General features: G+C 34.1%; 1 protein-coding gene across 2 annotated transcripts in view; it reads right to left on the reverse strand.

The window, feature by feature from the left end:
* FMN2 (formin 2) overlaps positions 1-18,513 on the reverse strand; it is a 369,098-nt gene that overhangs the window by 126,067 nt on the left and 224,518 nt on the right. For both annotated transcript variants that reach the window (XM_041773384.1, XM_041773378.1), the window contains 5 exons: positions 14,937-15,028; positions 14,652-14,781; positions 13,459-13,605; positions 10,182-10,241; positions 9,909-10,029 (listed from right to left, as the gene is read on the reverse strand). In XM_041773384.1, the coding sequence (XP_041629318.1) occupies positions 9,909-10,029; positions 10,182-10,241; positions 13,459-13,605; positions 14,652-14,781; positions 14,937-15,028 (550 nt within the window). The remainder of the gene's footprint in view (positions 1-9,908; positions 10,030-10,181; positions 10,242-13,458; positions 13,606-14,651; positions 14,782-14,936; positions 15,029-18,513) is intronic.

The raw sequence follows: 18,513 nt of genomic DNA on the forward strand, positions 1-18,513 counted from the left end.
AAGGGTGACACCCTGGGCCAAAGGCAAGCGCCAAACTGTTGAGCCACCCAGGGATCCCCCCTAAGAGTCTATTAAGGAAATAATCAGAGATATAGTAAAAACATTATGAATAAAGATGTTCAACATATTTCTTAAGAGTAGGGAAAACTGGGAAAAGTCTAATTTCTTTCTTACAAGAATCAAATTACTCAATTATGGCACAATCATAAGAAGGATTATTATGAAATCATCTGAAATGGTTTTTGAATTGTATTAAATGGCATGGGAAAATGCTCATGTTATAATTTTCAGTGGGAAAAAACATGTAAGTTATAAAAGTGAATACAGATGTCCAGTCAAATGGAATGATGAATTCATAGGCTGAGCCTTCCTACTGCTGAAAACACATAGCAATAAATGAAAACATAAAAAGAGAAAACCAAACAACACAGTATGCTTTAAAAACTGTAATATCTCCTTAGACCAGAAATATTAGAGTAGCCCAAGTTAATAAACAGACCTAAAGTGAGAGGTCACTGTAGTATGCATGTAGAGAAGGTAAAGATCTTGGCTTACATAGAGACTATAGTGAAGAAAGAGTTCACATAGCCAGAAATGGAACCAGTCTCACTACTAGAAAACCAGAGCTGTGACTGAGCTCTCCAAATCATGAAAGGAGGAAGAAAACAGTTATTGACTACATGCAGCTGTGTGACTGGAGCAGGATGCACAGGCAGACAGAGCCTTCAGGTAAGACCTCAGCTAAGTCATTCACTATCTTGATACTGAATCTGTAATAAGCCTAATATGCAAGTATACATACATATACGTGGGCACAGGCTGCTAATAGAGGCGTTGGTTCTGGCCTGCAGGCCAAAAACAGGCCGTGTCAAAGCATTGAAAAAAAAATGAGACAGTTAAGGATTACGGGGGTCAGGAGAAGGGAAAGAACAAAAGACAGGCAGACTGACAGTTTCTGTCAAATCCACAACTTGCAATACAAAGGCAATCCTAAATAATACAGACATAACTGTGTGCCTATGCCTATGTACCAACTGAACTTTATTTACAGAAAGAGGGCTCAATTAACAGATAGGCTGTGAATTTCTGACACTTGATTTAAATCAACATTGCAACACCAAAATAAAACTAATGAATAGAAAGATAGCTTGTAACTATTAATAAATGAAATATTAATTCGTTTCAGGTGAAACAAGAACTAAAGAAAATCAAAAAAGGTCTTCAATATGGTTTTATAAATATCAAAGAGATAAATGAAAGATAATATCTAAAATAAGAACAAGAAATTACTTTAAAGTTAAAAAGGTATGTGATAAAAATCACATTAGAAATATTGCAAACTGGGATGCCTGGGTGGTTCAGTGGTTTAGCGCCTGCCTTTGGCTCAGGGCATGATCCTAGAGTCCCAGGATCGAGTCCCACATCAGGCTCCCTGCATGGAGCCTGGTTCTCCCTCTGCCTGTGTCTCTGCCTTTCTCTCTGTGTCTCTCATGAATAAATAAATAAAAAGAAAAAATATTTTTCTTTTTTTTTCTTTTTTTAAAGAAGAAAAAATATTTTTCTTTAAAAATATATTTAATACTTTTTTCTTTAAAAAAGAAATATTGCAAACAAAAATATTATCATGATTAGTTGCATTGTTAATACAAATATCAAATTGGACAAAGTCAAAGAGAGACAAAGAGCTAGAAGACAACATTGAGGATTATAGCAAAAAAAGGTGGGGGTGGATTTTTAAAAGATGAAAGAGAAGTTGGGAGACAGAGAGGTAAGCTAAGTATCTCCAATGTACATCTAAAAACAGCATCAGGTAAAGAGAGAAAAGTGATGAAAACTAACAGATAATCATTGAGAATTCTGAAGACATTAAGGAAAATATCAGTCTTTAAGCTGAAAGTTCTCACTAAGTACAGAGCAAGACAATGAATGAATGAATGAATGAATGAATGAATGAATGAATATTGTGCACTTAAAGCAAAGCCAAAGATGAATAGGGATAATAAGAAAATTATCAGGGAAATACAAATCAAAACCACAATGAGATACCACCTCACACCAGTGAGAATGGGGAAATTAACAAGGCAGGAAACCACAAATGTTGGAGAGGATGCGGAGAAAGGGGAACCCTCTTACACTGTTGGTGGGGATGTGAACTGGTGCAGCCACTCTGGAAAACTCTGTGGAGGTTCCTCAAAGAGTTAAAAATAGACCTGCCCTACGACCCAGCAATTGCACTGCTGGGGATTTACCCCAAAGATACACATGCAATGAAACGCTGGGACACCTGTACCCCGATGTTTATAGCGGCAATGTCCACAATAGACAAACTGTGGAAGGAGTCTCGGTGTCCATCGAAAGATGAATGGATAAAGAAGATGTGGTTCATGTATACATGGAATATTACTCAGCCATTAGAAATGACAAATACCCACCATTTACTTCGACATGGATGGAACTGGAGGGTATTATGCTGAGTGAAATAAGTCAATCAGAGAAGGACAAACATTATATGGTCTCATTCATTTGGGGAATATAAAAAATAGTGAAAGGGAATAAAGGGGAAAGGAGAAAAAATGAGTGGGAAATATCAGAAAGGGAGACAGAACATGAGAGACTCCTAACTCTGGGAAACGAACTAGGGGTGGTGGAAGGGGTGGAGGGTGGGGGGTGGGGGTGAATGGGTGACAGGCACTGAGGGGGGCACTTGACGGGATGAGCACTGGGTGTTATTCTGTATGTTGACAAATTGAACACCAATAAAAAAGAAAATTATTAAAAAAAGAAAATTATAAAAGTCATCCAAAGAGAGGATAGATTATCTACAATAGAATCACAATTACATTTAATACAGTCTTATCAGATGACAGAAGGAAAAAAGATATCTTCTAAATACTGATAAAAACAAGTCAATCTAGAATTATCTATCCAACAAAATAATAACTAAAAATAAGGATTTCTTTCCAATCATCTTTTGGACTAAATTTCAAATGTACCAACCTTCAATGAGAGAACAACCAAATGAGAAGGAGAAAAATGGAATGCAATAATGGCAGCATAGTGACTGATTTAATACCGATAAATGTTATTAGGTAATGATTATAAAACACTAGTAATTTTCAGAAGAAAAATGTTGGGACTAGAAGCCTGAAAAAAATCCTAGAAGAAAGATGAGACTTTATTAGTTAGAATGTTCTAAAACTTCCATCTTATTTGGGAAGATACACTAAATAAATTTACAGCATATTAAACATTATATAAAGAAAATATGTTAAACATTTATGATCAGCCCACAAATTAATAGAAATTATCTATAGCTTCCAAAATGCATTAGAGGAATCAGAGAGAGAATACTGAAAAATTTGTGAACACAGAAGAAAACCAGAAAAACAGAATGTAAATGTTAGTTAATTTACCCAACTATAAGGCAGAAAGTACAATAGACAAAATTTATATGTGTCATGGCTCCAATGGTATAATTTGTGCTTACATGTGAAATAAACACTCATACTAGATAAAAATATATCAAATACTAATATTATTTATCACTGCACTGTAGAATCACAGATAAACATATTTTCTCTACATTTCTCAGTGTTGTTTGATGTTCCTATGCTGAACTGATATTTATAATCATAATAAAATGTTGCTTCTTAAAAGGCTATTGGTTACATTTGAATGGAGTTTATATCATTTATCTGTCAAACAAAAATCATTAGAAATTTACAATTGTAAATAAAATTGCTATGCACAAATATGTCTATGTTAGCAATTTTGAAGGCTGAATTTTCCTGTATATCTCTGAGCACAGACATGACTTCAACTTGAAGATATAGTTCATGAATTTCAAACATTTTCAAGTTGATTATTGAAGGCAGGGGTAGGAGTGGAGGATACAGAAATAATTTGCATGAGAACATTCTTGCCCAGTTCCGGTAATTTAATTACCCAATGCCCCGTACATGTTGAGTTGATTTAAGTCATGTGGCAAGTGCTACAATTTCTAGCTGAGAAAGGCACTGGAATAGAAGTCGTCATTTGGCAGGACTGCATCAAGAAAAGCTGCTGACAGCCAGAAGGATCAAAAGCAGATCAGGTTGCTTAACAAACTACATGTCACTGAGCTAAGAAAGCCAGGGGAGCACCCTGAGGAGCTGTGGAAATCTTGGGAAACAAGTATAGAAACTAAACTTAGTGGATGTTCTTATCAAATGCTAAGACGAGATTCAGTTGTTTTATTAAAATGCCTAAGCCATAACACATCATTCCCAGTATTTCCTTAGAAATAAAAATCACATCTGTAAGCAGAAAAAAAAGAAGTGATAGAGGCAGAAAACAAGTAATTTAATGGGTATAGTTTATTTTTTATCAAACTAATCACACCATTTATTTGTTCTTTATTATGAGTAGTTAATATTTATTGGACATTTACAATGTGGGAAGTAGTAGGATAAATTCCCTATACACATCATCTCTCATTTTCTAAACCATCTTGAAACAACTTGCTTCTGCCAAAAAAAAAAAAAAAAGTGAACAGGCTATTTGACTCTTCCTAAATGAATTATCTAATTTGATCACTTAGGAGGAGTCATTTTTAATAGGCTATTTGTCAAAGTAGACATTACTTTAAATTATATAAAAAATAATACAACCCAATATTCTCCCATTTGACTCCTATTCAGTAAAATTAATGTATATATCTATTTATACCCATCGCATTCCAAAAGGGACACAAGGCAATTTTATTTTATGCTTTGTTGATATAAAATGCTGTATTCATATGCTAAAACTTTCCCAGAAATTGAATTTAAATTTCAGCTCATAAGATTTCCTTCCTTGTATCACGAAATGTTTTTTTAAATGGAAAAACTTAAATTCTAGAAAAGCAAAACATAATAGGTATGATTAAATTATGATTTTTGTCAGTATTTAATGGATGCCTCAGAGTCTGACAGCCTTGTAAATAGTTCTTCAAGCTAATATCATTTTACAAGAATAGTAATACATAATTACATTAGTTCTTAAACTATAGTTTCATTTCCCCACTTTCACTGTGAGCTCCTCTGAGGCAAATGCCATGCTTCTGCTACTAACATGGTACCAGGCTTGCATTTCTTAAAATGTGTTCCACCAACTAGAGAAACTACCAGATACTCTGAAAAATGTACTCTGTGGTCAAATAAATTAGAGAACTGCTTGCCAACCCTTCTTTCTGAGAAGACTGTGAATTACCTTTATTTTTTTTTTAAAGATTTTATTTATTTATTCATGAGAGACAAAGAGAGAGAGAGGCAGAGACACAGGCAGAGGGAGAAGCAGGCTCCATGCACCGGGAGCCCGATGTGGGATTCGATCCCGGGTCTCCAGGATCGCGCCCTGGGTCAAAGGCAGGCGCCAAACCGCTGCGCCACCCAGGGATCCCTGTGAATTACCTTTAAATTTATCTTATCCCAGCAGTTCTTATCTTCATTTGGTCATGAAATGTTCCATTTCTAGAGCAGCAAATTTTAACAATCACACACAAATGAGGAAATATACTGGATGAGCAAATGCTATCGGTCCTAGTTTAGGGAATAGGCTTTTTAGAGAAATTAGTCGTATCCCAACAAAAAGTATAAATGGTAGGGCTTAAAATCGTCACCTTCTCACCCCTCTGAGGTACTAAAAATTGCCAAGATGCCCCCTCAATGCTTAATCTGTGTAGTTTATCACAAGACAGATGTGTAAGAGGAAACAGTACTCAGTGGCACTGGTTACTTGTCCTTTTCAAAACCACTATCTGGTATATGCTAATTTCTTTGTTTTAGCTCAAAGAGACTTGTGAGAACGTGGCATTTTCAGGGCTACATGTATATTTAATAACTATAGTAAAAAACTATGTAGATAAATAAATGCGGTAACATTCCAAAGTGATGCACAGGAATCCAAAGCAAACAGGAATCCCCTGGTAATAAATCACCTGCAAACTACAGAATTCTCTGCAAGACCAAATTGTTAATCAAAGTGCAAAGTACTTTGCAGATATTCCAGAAATTCCCCGTAGCATCACATTAAAGAGACAGAGAAAGAGAGAGAGAGAGAAAATACAGAATTTCTTAAGGAAACCAAGATACCTGGCAAATTTTGAAGTATAATACATACTATACATGAATGTTGGGTTGTTTACAAGGCAGTCATTCTTGGGCTCAATTAATGAGCACCCATATTTGAGGTTCTAAGCGAGAACATCTACAGGACAGAATTTCACCCCTCCTTGGCAGTGATGATTATAACTTTTCTTATGCATAGCACAAGCAAATGCATAACATGCATCAGGGCTATAAATAAATGTTGTAGAGTGTTTAGAAAATATAAGCAAACTATATAATGTTGCTCTGTTGATTTAAGTTTTATAAGCATCTGTGATAAGAATTTAACAACTTCATAAATTTCCTTACAGAACAAAATCTTTGGATGACTATTTCAAAACTAGGATTCAATCTCTTAAAAAGTGATATCATATTTGATTTATGGAAAGAGGTAACTAAGTCACTTCTTCTCATCTAGTAATACAACCTCAAATGAAAATCTTACATAAATCTATTTATTCCCTGTCTGTCTGTACTTAACAAACACACTTAGCAAGAGTGAGCTGAAACAGACAGCAGAGGCACTCTCAATTCTGCAACAAGAACCCTCATGATCATAAAGGGAATAAAGAGATTTTACATATAAAACTAAAAAAAAATGATAAACTATTTGACTCCCTGGAAATGTTACCTTTTTTCACTATAACTCTCTTTATCTTAAAAATTATCACTAAAGTATAATTGACATACAAGATTATTTTAGTTTTAGGTGTACGATATAATGACTCAACATTTCTATACATTGTGAAATGAACACCACAATAAGTCTAGTTAACATCAGTCACCACATATAGTTAATTTTTTTTATTGTGATGGGAGTTCTTTTAAGATTTATTTATTAGATAGAGACAGAGAGAGAGAGAGAGAGAGAGAGAGAGAGAGGTGGGGAAGGGCAGAGGGAGATAGATCCTTAGCAGACTCCACACAGAGTCCAGAGGCTAACGCAGAGCTTGATCTCATGACTCTGAAATTCCAACCTGAGTCAAAACTAAGAGCCAAGCACTTAACCCACTGTGCCACCCAGGCACCCCAACTGGGATGGGAATTCGTAAGATTTCCTTTCTAACCATTTTTCAAATTTGTAATACAGTATTACTGACTAAATTCACTACGCTTTATGTTACACCCCCATGACATATTTATGTCATAATTGGAAATTTGTACCTCATGATCCCCTTCACTCATTTTGCCCACCATTCCAAACCCCTCCCCTCTAGCAACTACCAATTTGTTCTTTGTATCTATGAGCTTTGTTTTGTTTTCCAACTTTGTTTTTTAGATTCTACACATAAGTTAAATCATATAGTATTTGTCTTTTTCTGTGAGACTTATTTCACTGAACAAAATACACTCAAGGTCCATTCATGTTGTTGCAAATAAGATTTCATCCTTCTTTATGGCTGAGTAATACTCCTGTGTGCATGTATACAAACTATACATATACACATAAATAAAACATCTTTATCAATACATTTCTTGATGGACTCTTCTGTTGCTTCCATATCTTGGCCATTGTAAATAATGCTGCAATGAACAAGAGGGCTGCATATAGCTTTGCAAATTAGTGTTTTCATTTTCTTCAGATAAATATCCAGAAGTAACACTGCTGGATTTGATGACAGTTCTATTTTTTAATTTTTGGAAACCTCCATACTGTTTTTCACAGTAGCTGCACCAATTTACAATCCCACCAACGGAGTAAGCAGATTCCTGTTTCTCTACATCCTTGCCAACATTTGCTGTTTCTTGTCCTTTTGATAATAGCCATTCCAATAGGTGTGAAATGATAGCTTATTATAGTTTTAATTGGCATTTCCCTGATGATTAGTGATGCTGAGTATCTTTTCATGTGCCTCTTGGCCATTGGTATGTCTTCTTTAGAAAAATGTCTATTCAGATCCTCTGCCCATTTTTTAATTGGAATGTTTGTGTTTTTGTTTTTAAGTTGTAGGAGTTCTTTATATATTTTCGTGGCTAACCCCTTATTGGATTTATCATTTGCAAATATCTTCTCTCCCATTCAGTAAGTTGATTTGTCCTATTGTTAACAGTTTCCTTTGCTGTGCAGAAGCTTTTTAGTTTGATATAGTCCCATTTGTTTATTTGGCTTCTGTTGCCACTGCCTTTGGAGTTAGATCCAAAAGAATATCACCAAGACTGATATCAAGGAGCTTGATATTTTCTTCTACAAGTTTTATGGTTTCTGGTCTTTAGCCTATTTTGAGTGAATTTTTGAATATGATATAAGATATTGTCCAGTTTCATTTTTTTGCATTTGGATGTCCAGTTCTCCCAAACTCCATTTATTGAAGAGACCATACTTTCCTCAGTGAATATTCTTGCCTCCTTTGTCCTAAATGGACTGTATATGTATGGGCTTATTTCTGGGCTTTCTATTCTATTCAGTTGACCAATGTGTCTGTTTTTATGCCAATATTATACTCTTCTAATTACTATAGCTTTGTAATATAGCTTGAAGTCAGGGAGTGTAATATCTCCAGTTCTATTCATCTTTCTCAAAATTTCTTTGGCTATTTGGGATCTTTTGTAGTTCCTATACAAAATTTAGGATCATTTGTTCTAATTCTGTGAAAAATGGCATTCAAATTTCAAAAGGCACTGCATGGAATCTGTAGATTGCTTTGGGTAATACAGACATTTTTAACAAAATTAAGTCTTCCAAACAATAAGTATGGAATAGCTTTCCATTTATTTGTACATTTTTCAATTTCTTTCACCAATGTCTTATAGGTTCTAGTGTATACATCTTGTCTTTCCTTGGTTAAATTTATTCCTAGGTATTTTTTTTTTTGATGAAATTGTAAATGAGATCAAATCCTTAATTTCTCTTTTGAATTTATACACCAGTCTGTTGTTGGTGTATAAAAATGCAATAGATTTTTATTTATTGATTTTGTACCCTGAAACTTAACTTATTGGTTCTAATAGTTTCTGGTGCAGTCTCTAAGGTTTTCTTTTCTTTTTTCTTTTTTCCTAAGGTTTTCTATATACAAAATATTATCCTTTGCAAATAGTGAGTTTTTCTTCTTCCTTTCCAATTTGGAGAGCTTTTACTTTAAATGTTACTTTTTTTTTTTTTAAGAGAGAGAGAAAGGGAAAGAGATAGGTAAAGGGGCAGAGGCAGAGAGAGAATCTCAAGCAGGCTCCCTGCTGAGTGCAGAGCCTGACCTGGGACTTGATCTCACAACCTTGAGATTATGATCTGAGATGAAGTCAAGAGTTGGACTCTTAACCGACTGAGCTACCCAGGTGCCCTTTAAATTTACTTTTAATTTAAAAACCTGAAAAATTCCAGACTCAGTTCAAAATGAATTGATACAAGGTTTCTCTACTAAAAATAAAATGCTACCAAATATGTGAAAGAAGAATATTATTTTTGTTCCCAGGAAAGTTCATAAGCCACAACATCTTGTGCAAAGTATACCAAGGGAGTATAGGAAGAACTATTTCTCTTTTAACAATAACATGATAAATGTACAAATGCTTGGCTTAAAGTGAAAACAAGATGATCAAATTTGCTTCTGATGAAAGGGATTGCTATTCAAATAACCAATATACTACTCAATAGCTAAATGTCTAATACATATAACTTTTTAAACAACAAATGAATGAGATCATTTTTCTTTTGCCACACTAAAAAAAACTGTAGTTTTACATAGCTATTAAAGATTTACGTTCTTGAAAAATATTGAAAAGTCTGTGTTTTTCTCATTAAAAAAACATAAGTAGTACAAAACATGATTCTTTAAGATTATGAGTTACCTTTCAAGTCCTTCTTGAGTTTTCTGAGATCTTTTTGAAAATCTTCAAACTTCATCTGTGAGGCCTGAAAAAGGTCCTGGGGTTCTGGCAGTGGAAAAACACACTGTTCTTTTCCAGCATCCTAATTAGCAAGAAACACATAATTTTAAAACAAATCATCATCAATATAAATAAGAATAACACAACAATGCTAACGGTGAAACAACAACAAACACTGCCAATCATTCAACAACAAAGAATAACAAAATCAACTATATGTAAAAAATGTCTTACCTCATCAAAATTTCGAAGATAATAGGAAACAATATATGATAAAAGGCTTCTGCTATTGTCCTAGGCAGAAAGACCAAAGTAAGTAAAAATATATTTTTTGAAATATTAAATATACAATGTCAAATAAAATAAATACCAGTAAATCAATATATAAATGGAAACATTTAGAATAAAATGTGAAAGTCCATGTTTCAAAGAACTTCAGCCACTGCATCTAAGGAGTTTAATGGCACAGAAGATCTTGTTTTTCCCAATGTTCTAATCTAAGCTCCAAGTGGAAGCACAGCTGTTCAAGGGTGGAGTCTCAGCTGTGAATACTTTCCTGTTTTTACCCTCCTCAGTCAGAAAATTAGTTCATTAACTGTCATGTTTTATTATTAAAAGGTATAACTATTATTTTAGCTGAAATGACTAAATATTGCCAGCATTTCTATACCATTTCTGGACCAGCAGGTATCACTCCAACAGTAAGTTTGACAAAGGCTTATTAGTATATAGATTAGGAAAATAAAGTTAAGTGTTATTTTAAGTAAGCAGGAACTTAAAAAAATAATAATAAAAAAATTAAAAAAATTTTTTAAAAAGCAGGAACTTTACTTTTTCTACAATTTTAAAAATTTACTTATTCATACGAGACACACAGAGGAAGGTAGAGACATAAGCAGAGGGAGAAGCAAGCTTCCCACAGGGAGCCTAATGTGGAATTCGATCCCAGGACCTCAGGATCACGACTTGAGCCAGACATAGACACTCAATCACTAAGCCACCCAGGTGCCTCTAAGCAGGAGCTTTAAAAATGCAAATATGCATATTATAAATTGCTAGTCAGCAACTGAGATTGAGGAATTAATATCCTCACAACTATAAATAATGCAATGTATTTACAACTATAGAAAAACATGTAGAATTGTTTCTATTCTAATAGTTTTCAAGGAATAGTTTTACACTCTCTTTCTGGCATACTTAGAGATATTAAGTTTTAATTATTTCTCTTTTTTTGCATCACTTGAAATTACTGCTAGATAATTTGAATGTGGGAGGACAAATATATATATATTTTTAAAAACCTTATGACACAAACTACATCTCCTAAAGTGTTCAGCCTAAACATCATTTTCCCTCTATTTATAAAAAGCAATATCCCTTTATAATTTAATTTGATATGAATTCACCTTTTAGAGACTTCCCTCATAGTAATTTATAATAATAATATATTACTAGTAATATATTACAATAATAAAAGCAGTGTATTTATTAGAGACTTTGCTTGTAAATAATTTAAGCAACTTACCTTTCTCTTTCCTAACATATATCAATGCAATGGTTAACAGTATATGAATCAATTAACAAAGCATTTATTAAATGTGTGCTGATATGCATGCTGAGTGAAAATTCTAAGTCATCTAAATAACAGCTCTGTCCATGTAGGTCTACAAATACTACTAAGAAGTAGATACAGTTATATTTGTTTTATAGAGAAAGAACCAAATCAGGAAGACTTTATATATTGTGAGACTGCAAGTGAAATTATAAAATAAAATCTTGCTTCTTGATTTTATTATGTAATTTTATCTAGATTTCTCCTTAGTTATTTAAATTAATAAAATTTAACTTATTGGGGGATTGAATGAGATATATCAACCAATAAAAAAACAAATAATCCCTTATATATAATTATGATTACAGAATCTATTTCAGATCCACTTTTGTAACTTAAATATTGTGTTGATGATATTTATATTCCAGTGTTATTTGCAAATGTTACTTGCTTCAAACCAGCCATCGTTCTTAAGAACTATGAACCACATTCATAGTGCTTTGAAGAAGAAGAACTATGAGCCACATTCAAGTGCTTCAAAGAGAGCTTTTGCTTTTGGATAAATATGATTTATTAGGTTGACAAATTGGAGGTTCCTGTGAAAACTTGTGACATACAAATATGATAGGATCTGAATTTTAAAAATCACAAAAAGTATATGCTGCTGGTGTTGCAAAACAGGATGATAGCTTTATTGAATTTTGGAAGAGCAGTGTGTTGCATATCACAGAACTCAATGAAAAGAATGGTAAATGGATGTATGAGTAGAAGTATGAATGAATGAGCAAATTATTTGTGGGCCAATAGAAAAAACAAAAAGAAGTATGTCTTTCTTATGTGGGAGATTATAGTTGACCCTTGAATAACATGAGTTTGAATTGTGTGGGTCCACTTACACATAGGTTTTTTCAACAAATACAGTACAGTACTGGGAATATATTTTCTCTTCCTTTTGATCTTTTTAATAACATTTTCTTTTCCCTAGCTTACTCTATTGTAAGAATACTGTATACATTACATGTAACAAGAAATAGGTGTCAAGTAACGTTATTGTAAGACTTCTCATCAACAACAGTAGGATATTGGTAGTTAAGCTTTGGGAGAGTCAAAAGTTATGTGTGGATCTTCAACTGAGCAGGAGGTCAGTGCCTCGGCATCATTCAAGGGTGAACTATATTCATTATCTAGGAAAAACAATTCTAGTATTTCCATTTCTATGAGTCAGTTGTTTACTTAAATTTACTATTTTAAAAACATTACCCTAATTTCCTTTATCAAACAGTTCTGTGTGGAGATTCTTTTATCAGAGAAACAGAATTCTACTATTTTCTAAGTTTACAGTCTCAGACATTAACTCTAAACATCATAGTTGTTTCCTTAATCTTCTATTTTTACTGACACTCATAATCTGAGATGTTAATTTTAAACAAATACAAGTATAGAAGCAGATCAAAAATTAATTAGTCCTGCAAAAAGGCTTAGGCATTCTCACACATATCAGTATAAAGGGGAGAATGATATGTAGAAAAGCAGGATCATCTTTTACATTTTGTTTACAATCTATTTTCACCCATCTTTGCTTTGTTTTAAAAGCACAAGCCTGTTCGCCTCCATTATTTAACACAGAAGAGAAGAAGAATGTCTAATTTATGAAAATTAGTCCTCAGAGTCCAAAGCGATAAATATTAGCAGACATGGTAATGATAAAAATAATTATTTTTCATTCTATTTAAAAATTCTCTACTCAATTGTTCATTAGTCATAGGATTCACAATTACTCATTTTAGAAAGTATTATTATTCACAAAACCATAAACTTTTGATGGCCATATACTTTTATCTGACTCAGAAGATAAAGAATTCGGAACATATTTATTGCAACAGGTTTAGAGTCAAACTTATTACTAAACAAAACATCTAATCCTCAAATTGCCTACATTCATTCATACAAAATACTTACACTGCTTTTGACATCTTTCAGCTTCGGAAGAATGTCTAATCCAAAGCCATCTGCCTGTCCTCGAGTCTTGTTTCCACCATTCATGTAGTTGCCAAAAGCAAGAACCAAACCCAGAATCTGCATAACGCCTGGACCATTTTTTAATGTCTGCAAAACAGCATAAAGAAAATTTTCTCTCTCAGACAAAGTTTTCTTTGAATTATCTTAAATCAGTGGCAGATATTACACTAATAATTTTGGGTGACAATCAAAATGTATCGGTGCTTATTATTAGGGTATTTTAAGAGCAGTGTTTCCAAAGTTAATTTTAAGAAGTTGTGCCACCTACATCATTCAGATATACATTTGTAAACTGAGAGATACCATTCTAGGCTATTTCTATGATATAATTGCACAGAAAACAAATAAGGTTGTAATAGGAGAACTACTACAAAATAATGTCATTGCCATCACCCTAATTGTACCTAACTCTGGAGCAATAGAAACTTTTGGCACAAGCTGTGGGAAGCCAAAACACAGCTATAAAGATTAATTTCCAAATTTAGATTTATCCCTGAAAAGTTCACACTCACTTCTTCCAAAACACAAAGCTCAGCTGCAATTTGCATGTCTCCTTTCCTCTGAAAATGTGTCTTTAATAACATCTTACTAGTTTTCAAAATGATTTACCACAACGAGAACGAATGGTACAATTGATTTTTGACAAATTGTTTTAAATGGAAATATTGGCAATTTCTGCCAAGCATTTATTCTTTATTTTTGGAAGAATATTTATCTGCTGTTGAGTCATACAGCTGTTACTAAACTATTTGGATAGAATCATTAACAGTTTGTTGAAGGCCCCTTCCAAAACTGAAGGAAAGTAAATGAAATGCCTTCAAATCACATCGAATCTGGAGTCTGAGGTAGGACAGGATCAGACCATTTTGGCAAAAGCAGAGGGAACAGAAATCCCTAGAGGTAGGAGCCCAACAAGCATACTCCAGCAATAGCACCCTGTGACGGTGTGCACCAATCATCGTTTGCTTTGATCTGGAAGCCATTGTGGTACCTTCTCTTCTGTGGAACTGCTCTCCTGAAAATTTATGCATACTTAGAGAATACAGTAAAAAAAAGTTTTTAAAATATGAACACGACTGAATACAATTCTGCATCAGAACTCAATTGTCAGCATTCTACAGACCAGAACCCACCTCACACAATTTCTGTAGCAATTCCAGTTTACGACGAATTGAGCAAATACTTTCTGAAAATGTGGACTGGAACAGGATACAAAAGACTCGCTCTGAAAAGTTGGGGATTAGTGACAGTTCATAAAGGAACCTAAGGAAATAAAGCCAAGTTAAGAGGAAAAATATAATTCACATAAACAGATGTCTATTCTCCTATCAGAACAATTATGAAGACACTATATTTTCCATATGGAAACAGGCTGCCCATAGCCTGGCCACCCTCACAAGCTTTCAAGGTGTGCTTACTGTTCAGGTTTGTCCAGAGACTTGGCATTTTCCTTGTCTTTGGAGGACCGGCCATGCTTCTCGATTTTTTCAAGTTCATCTGACTGTGCTCTCTGGAAAAAATAATGCCAAGCAGTTATTCAAAATCTGGTGAAATTAATCTCTTAGATAATGGTAATTTTAATATAGAAAACCTCTATATGTTTTCATATTTCTTAGCATCTGTTTGCCGTAAAGCTTGACTTAATTCATGAAGGCATTTTAAAGTGTAAATATGTTTAAATGCAAACCAGATCACCTCTAAACCTTCCAAATAATGTTATTGGCTATTAGTGATCTGCAAAGCATTTATTTATTCAAGTATGCTTTAAAACAATACAGTTTTCCTCTCTTGTTTCTTGGCTGTTTGTAATACTCTCTAGAATACAAGAACTTCATTTTAAAGTGTTATGTCTTATTCAGAAATCAACCAAGTTAAATTTGGAAGTAATGTGAACCTAATGTTATAAGAAATTTAAAGGAAAAAAAGTACTTATTTACTATTACAATCATTGTTTATGGCTTTTTTTAAGGGAAAAATACAATAGAATTATTAAGTGCTGGGACAAAAATAAAAGGGTTTTATTCTTCTGCTGAGTTTTCTTTTTGACACAAAAATGGCTTCAGGCTTCTTTTCTCCCAAAGTATCTCCTTTTATCCTTCCTACTAAATTTCTTTGTAGGAGAGTTTCTCCTGAATTTTCAATATATGATAGAAGAGTTTATAGACATTGAAAAACACTAATCTATTCTTCTTTATGAAAAACTTGGATGCTTTTTATTTGTAGTCTTGTCTTTAGTTTATAACTCATGAAGATGTTCCAAAATAGCTAAATACAATATTCCTATGCATTAAGAAATGTCAGTAGACTACCATACTTTTTCCTATTTTAAAAGATTTTATTCATTCATGAGACACACAGAGAAAGAGGCAGAGACACAGGCAGAGGGAGAAGCAGGCTCCCTGCAGCAAGCCCGATACAGGACTCTATCCCAGGACTCTAGGATCACGCCAAAGGCGGACGCTCAACCACTGAGCCACCCAGGCGCCCCAGACTACCATACTTTGAATTTGAGTCTAATCATGAGAACTTAAATTCCCTTCACATTATTTTTTTTGTTTAAATATTAAGCAGTTTAGCCAAGGACTACTGTATAGAATAGAATGTGATAGATTTATAGAAACTAAAGATATTATATGAAAAACAGTTATGTTCTGTTTCTTATTGTTTTGAAATACAAGTTTTCAGGTAATAGGATTAACTGGCAAAGACTAGTTTCTCACAGGAAGCTTTAAAAAAAACTGCTCATTTAAAAAAATTTTTTTTTTACTTTTTTTTTTCATTTTTTTTAAAAGACTATTTATTTGAGACAGAGAGCCAGAGAGAGAGCACAAGTGGAGGGTAGAGGAGAGGGAGAAGCAGACTCCTGGCTGAGCAGGGATTCCCCATGCAGGGCTAGATCCGAGGACCCTGATCAGGATCACCTGAGATGGTGATCCAAGGCAAAGGCAGACAGTTAACCAATGGAGGCCTCAGATGACCCAAAAGCTGTTCATTTTTAAATTTTATTTATTTGCTTTTAAGTAAGCTCTATGTCCAACGTGGGGCTCAAACTCATGATCCTAAGATCAATAGTAACACATTTACCAACAGAATCAGCTAGGTACCCCAAATGAAGCTTCTTTTAACAGGGGATTAGATAGCAGATCAGTAAATCTTCTGAGGATTTGAATTTGAAAATAAATTTTCTATCTAAAATAATACAACAAAAGATCCAAAGGTATAAAAGGAATATGTTTAATGCTACTTGAAAGTTTTAGAACCTGTTCCTAGAATTTAAATTGCATAATAATCTTACTTTTTTCCTTCAGTTTATTATGGCCTTGCCCCAGAATTTTAGGGGGGTAAACACCACCTCATTTATTTATCATAGTTACCGCCCAGAAGTCAGCTCGACGGATACTATCATTATACCACTTAAAAACAAGTAACAAGATGACCTTTAATAATAACCATGCTTGAGGATGCCTGGGTGGTTGAGCATCTGCCTTAAGCTCAGAGTGTGATCTTGGAGTCCTGGGATCCAGTCCCACATTGGGCTCCCTGCATGGAGCTTGCTTCTCCCTCTGCCTGTGTCTCTGCCTCTCTGTGTCTCTCATGAATAAAAAAATTAAAAAAAAAAAAAAAGAACTATAGGTCCATACCAAATTATACCTTATAAAGGCTTCTAGTCCCTATAATCTCTCATTCTTTTAAAAGAAATAAGTTCTACCAAAGCAGAAAATTAGTCTGCTATCTTCAAGCCCAAGCACATTCAATACTCAAACCTCAGGGGCGGGGTTGGGGTGGGGGGTGGATTGGAAATCCACCTTCTTACAATCTGATAAAGTAATCAAATTTGTTGGCTTAATTTTTGTTTTTTGAACTTTAGATACTTTGACATAGACTCAACCTAGTTGAGTCCTGGTACAAGAAGATCAATGACTAGAAGCTGACTCCACCGACTCAGTAAATTTCCCTAGGGCTTAGACACACACACACACACACACACACACACACACACACACACACATATCAAGAGACAGCGACAAGACAAATGAAGATGGCTAAGTAAATCTTAATAATAATTAAATACACAAGAGAAGGACAAAGCTCCCCAATGTCTTGAGAACATAGTGACTTTCTGGCAATACTATAGAGTTATTCTCTAAATTATTTAGTACACATAAATTACTAATTGCAAAGTTCTTTATACTTATGCTCTACTAAACCATTTCTGATGACTCTAGAAAGCAAGCTACCCTGGGTTGACAGTGCTACTTTATGGATGATAAAGGGAACTAAATGCCACTCTATGCCATACCACATTGGGTCCCTGGACTCTCTAAACAATAGAATTGATCAGAGGCCAAACCAGAGTTTCAGGCAAGGCTTTATTGGGGCTCATGCTGGAGCACAAAGGAGAGAGCACAAAAGAAAAATGTCCACAAGCTGATTTCTGGAAGAGAGGTCAGGGAGAGTTTATTTGTTTTTTTTTTAAGAGTTAGGTGGCATAGTAACTTGTAGCAAGATACACATCAATAAAGGCAAAGGAAACAAAAGTAAAAATGAACTATTGGGACTTAATCAGGATAAAAAGCTTCTGCACAGCAACAGAAACAGTCAACAAAACTAAAAGACAACCTACAGAATGGAAGAAGATATTTGCAAATGACATATCAGATAAAGGGCTAGTATCCAAGATCTATAAAGAACTTTTTAAACTCAACACCAAGAAACAAACAATCCAATCATGAAATGGGCAGAAGACATGAAGAGAAATTTCACCAAAGAAGACAAAGACATGGCCAACAAGTACATGAGAAAATACTCTGCATCAGTTGCCATCAGAGAAATCCAAATCAAAACCACAATGAGATACCACCTCACACCAGTAAGAATGGTGAAAATTAACATGACAGGAAACAGCAAATGTTGGAGAGGATGTAGAGAAAGGGGAACCCTCTTGCACTGTTGGTGGGAATGCAAACTGGTACAGTCACTCTGGAAAACAGTATG

The sequence above is a fragment of the Vulpes lagopus genome, chromosome 1 (assembly GCF_018345385.1).
Source record: "Vulpes lagopus strain Blue_001 chromosome 1, ASM1834538v1, whole genome shotgun sequence".
NCBI lineage: Eukaryota > Metazoa > Chordata > Mammalia > Carnivora > Canidae > Vulpes > Vulpes lagopus.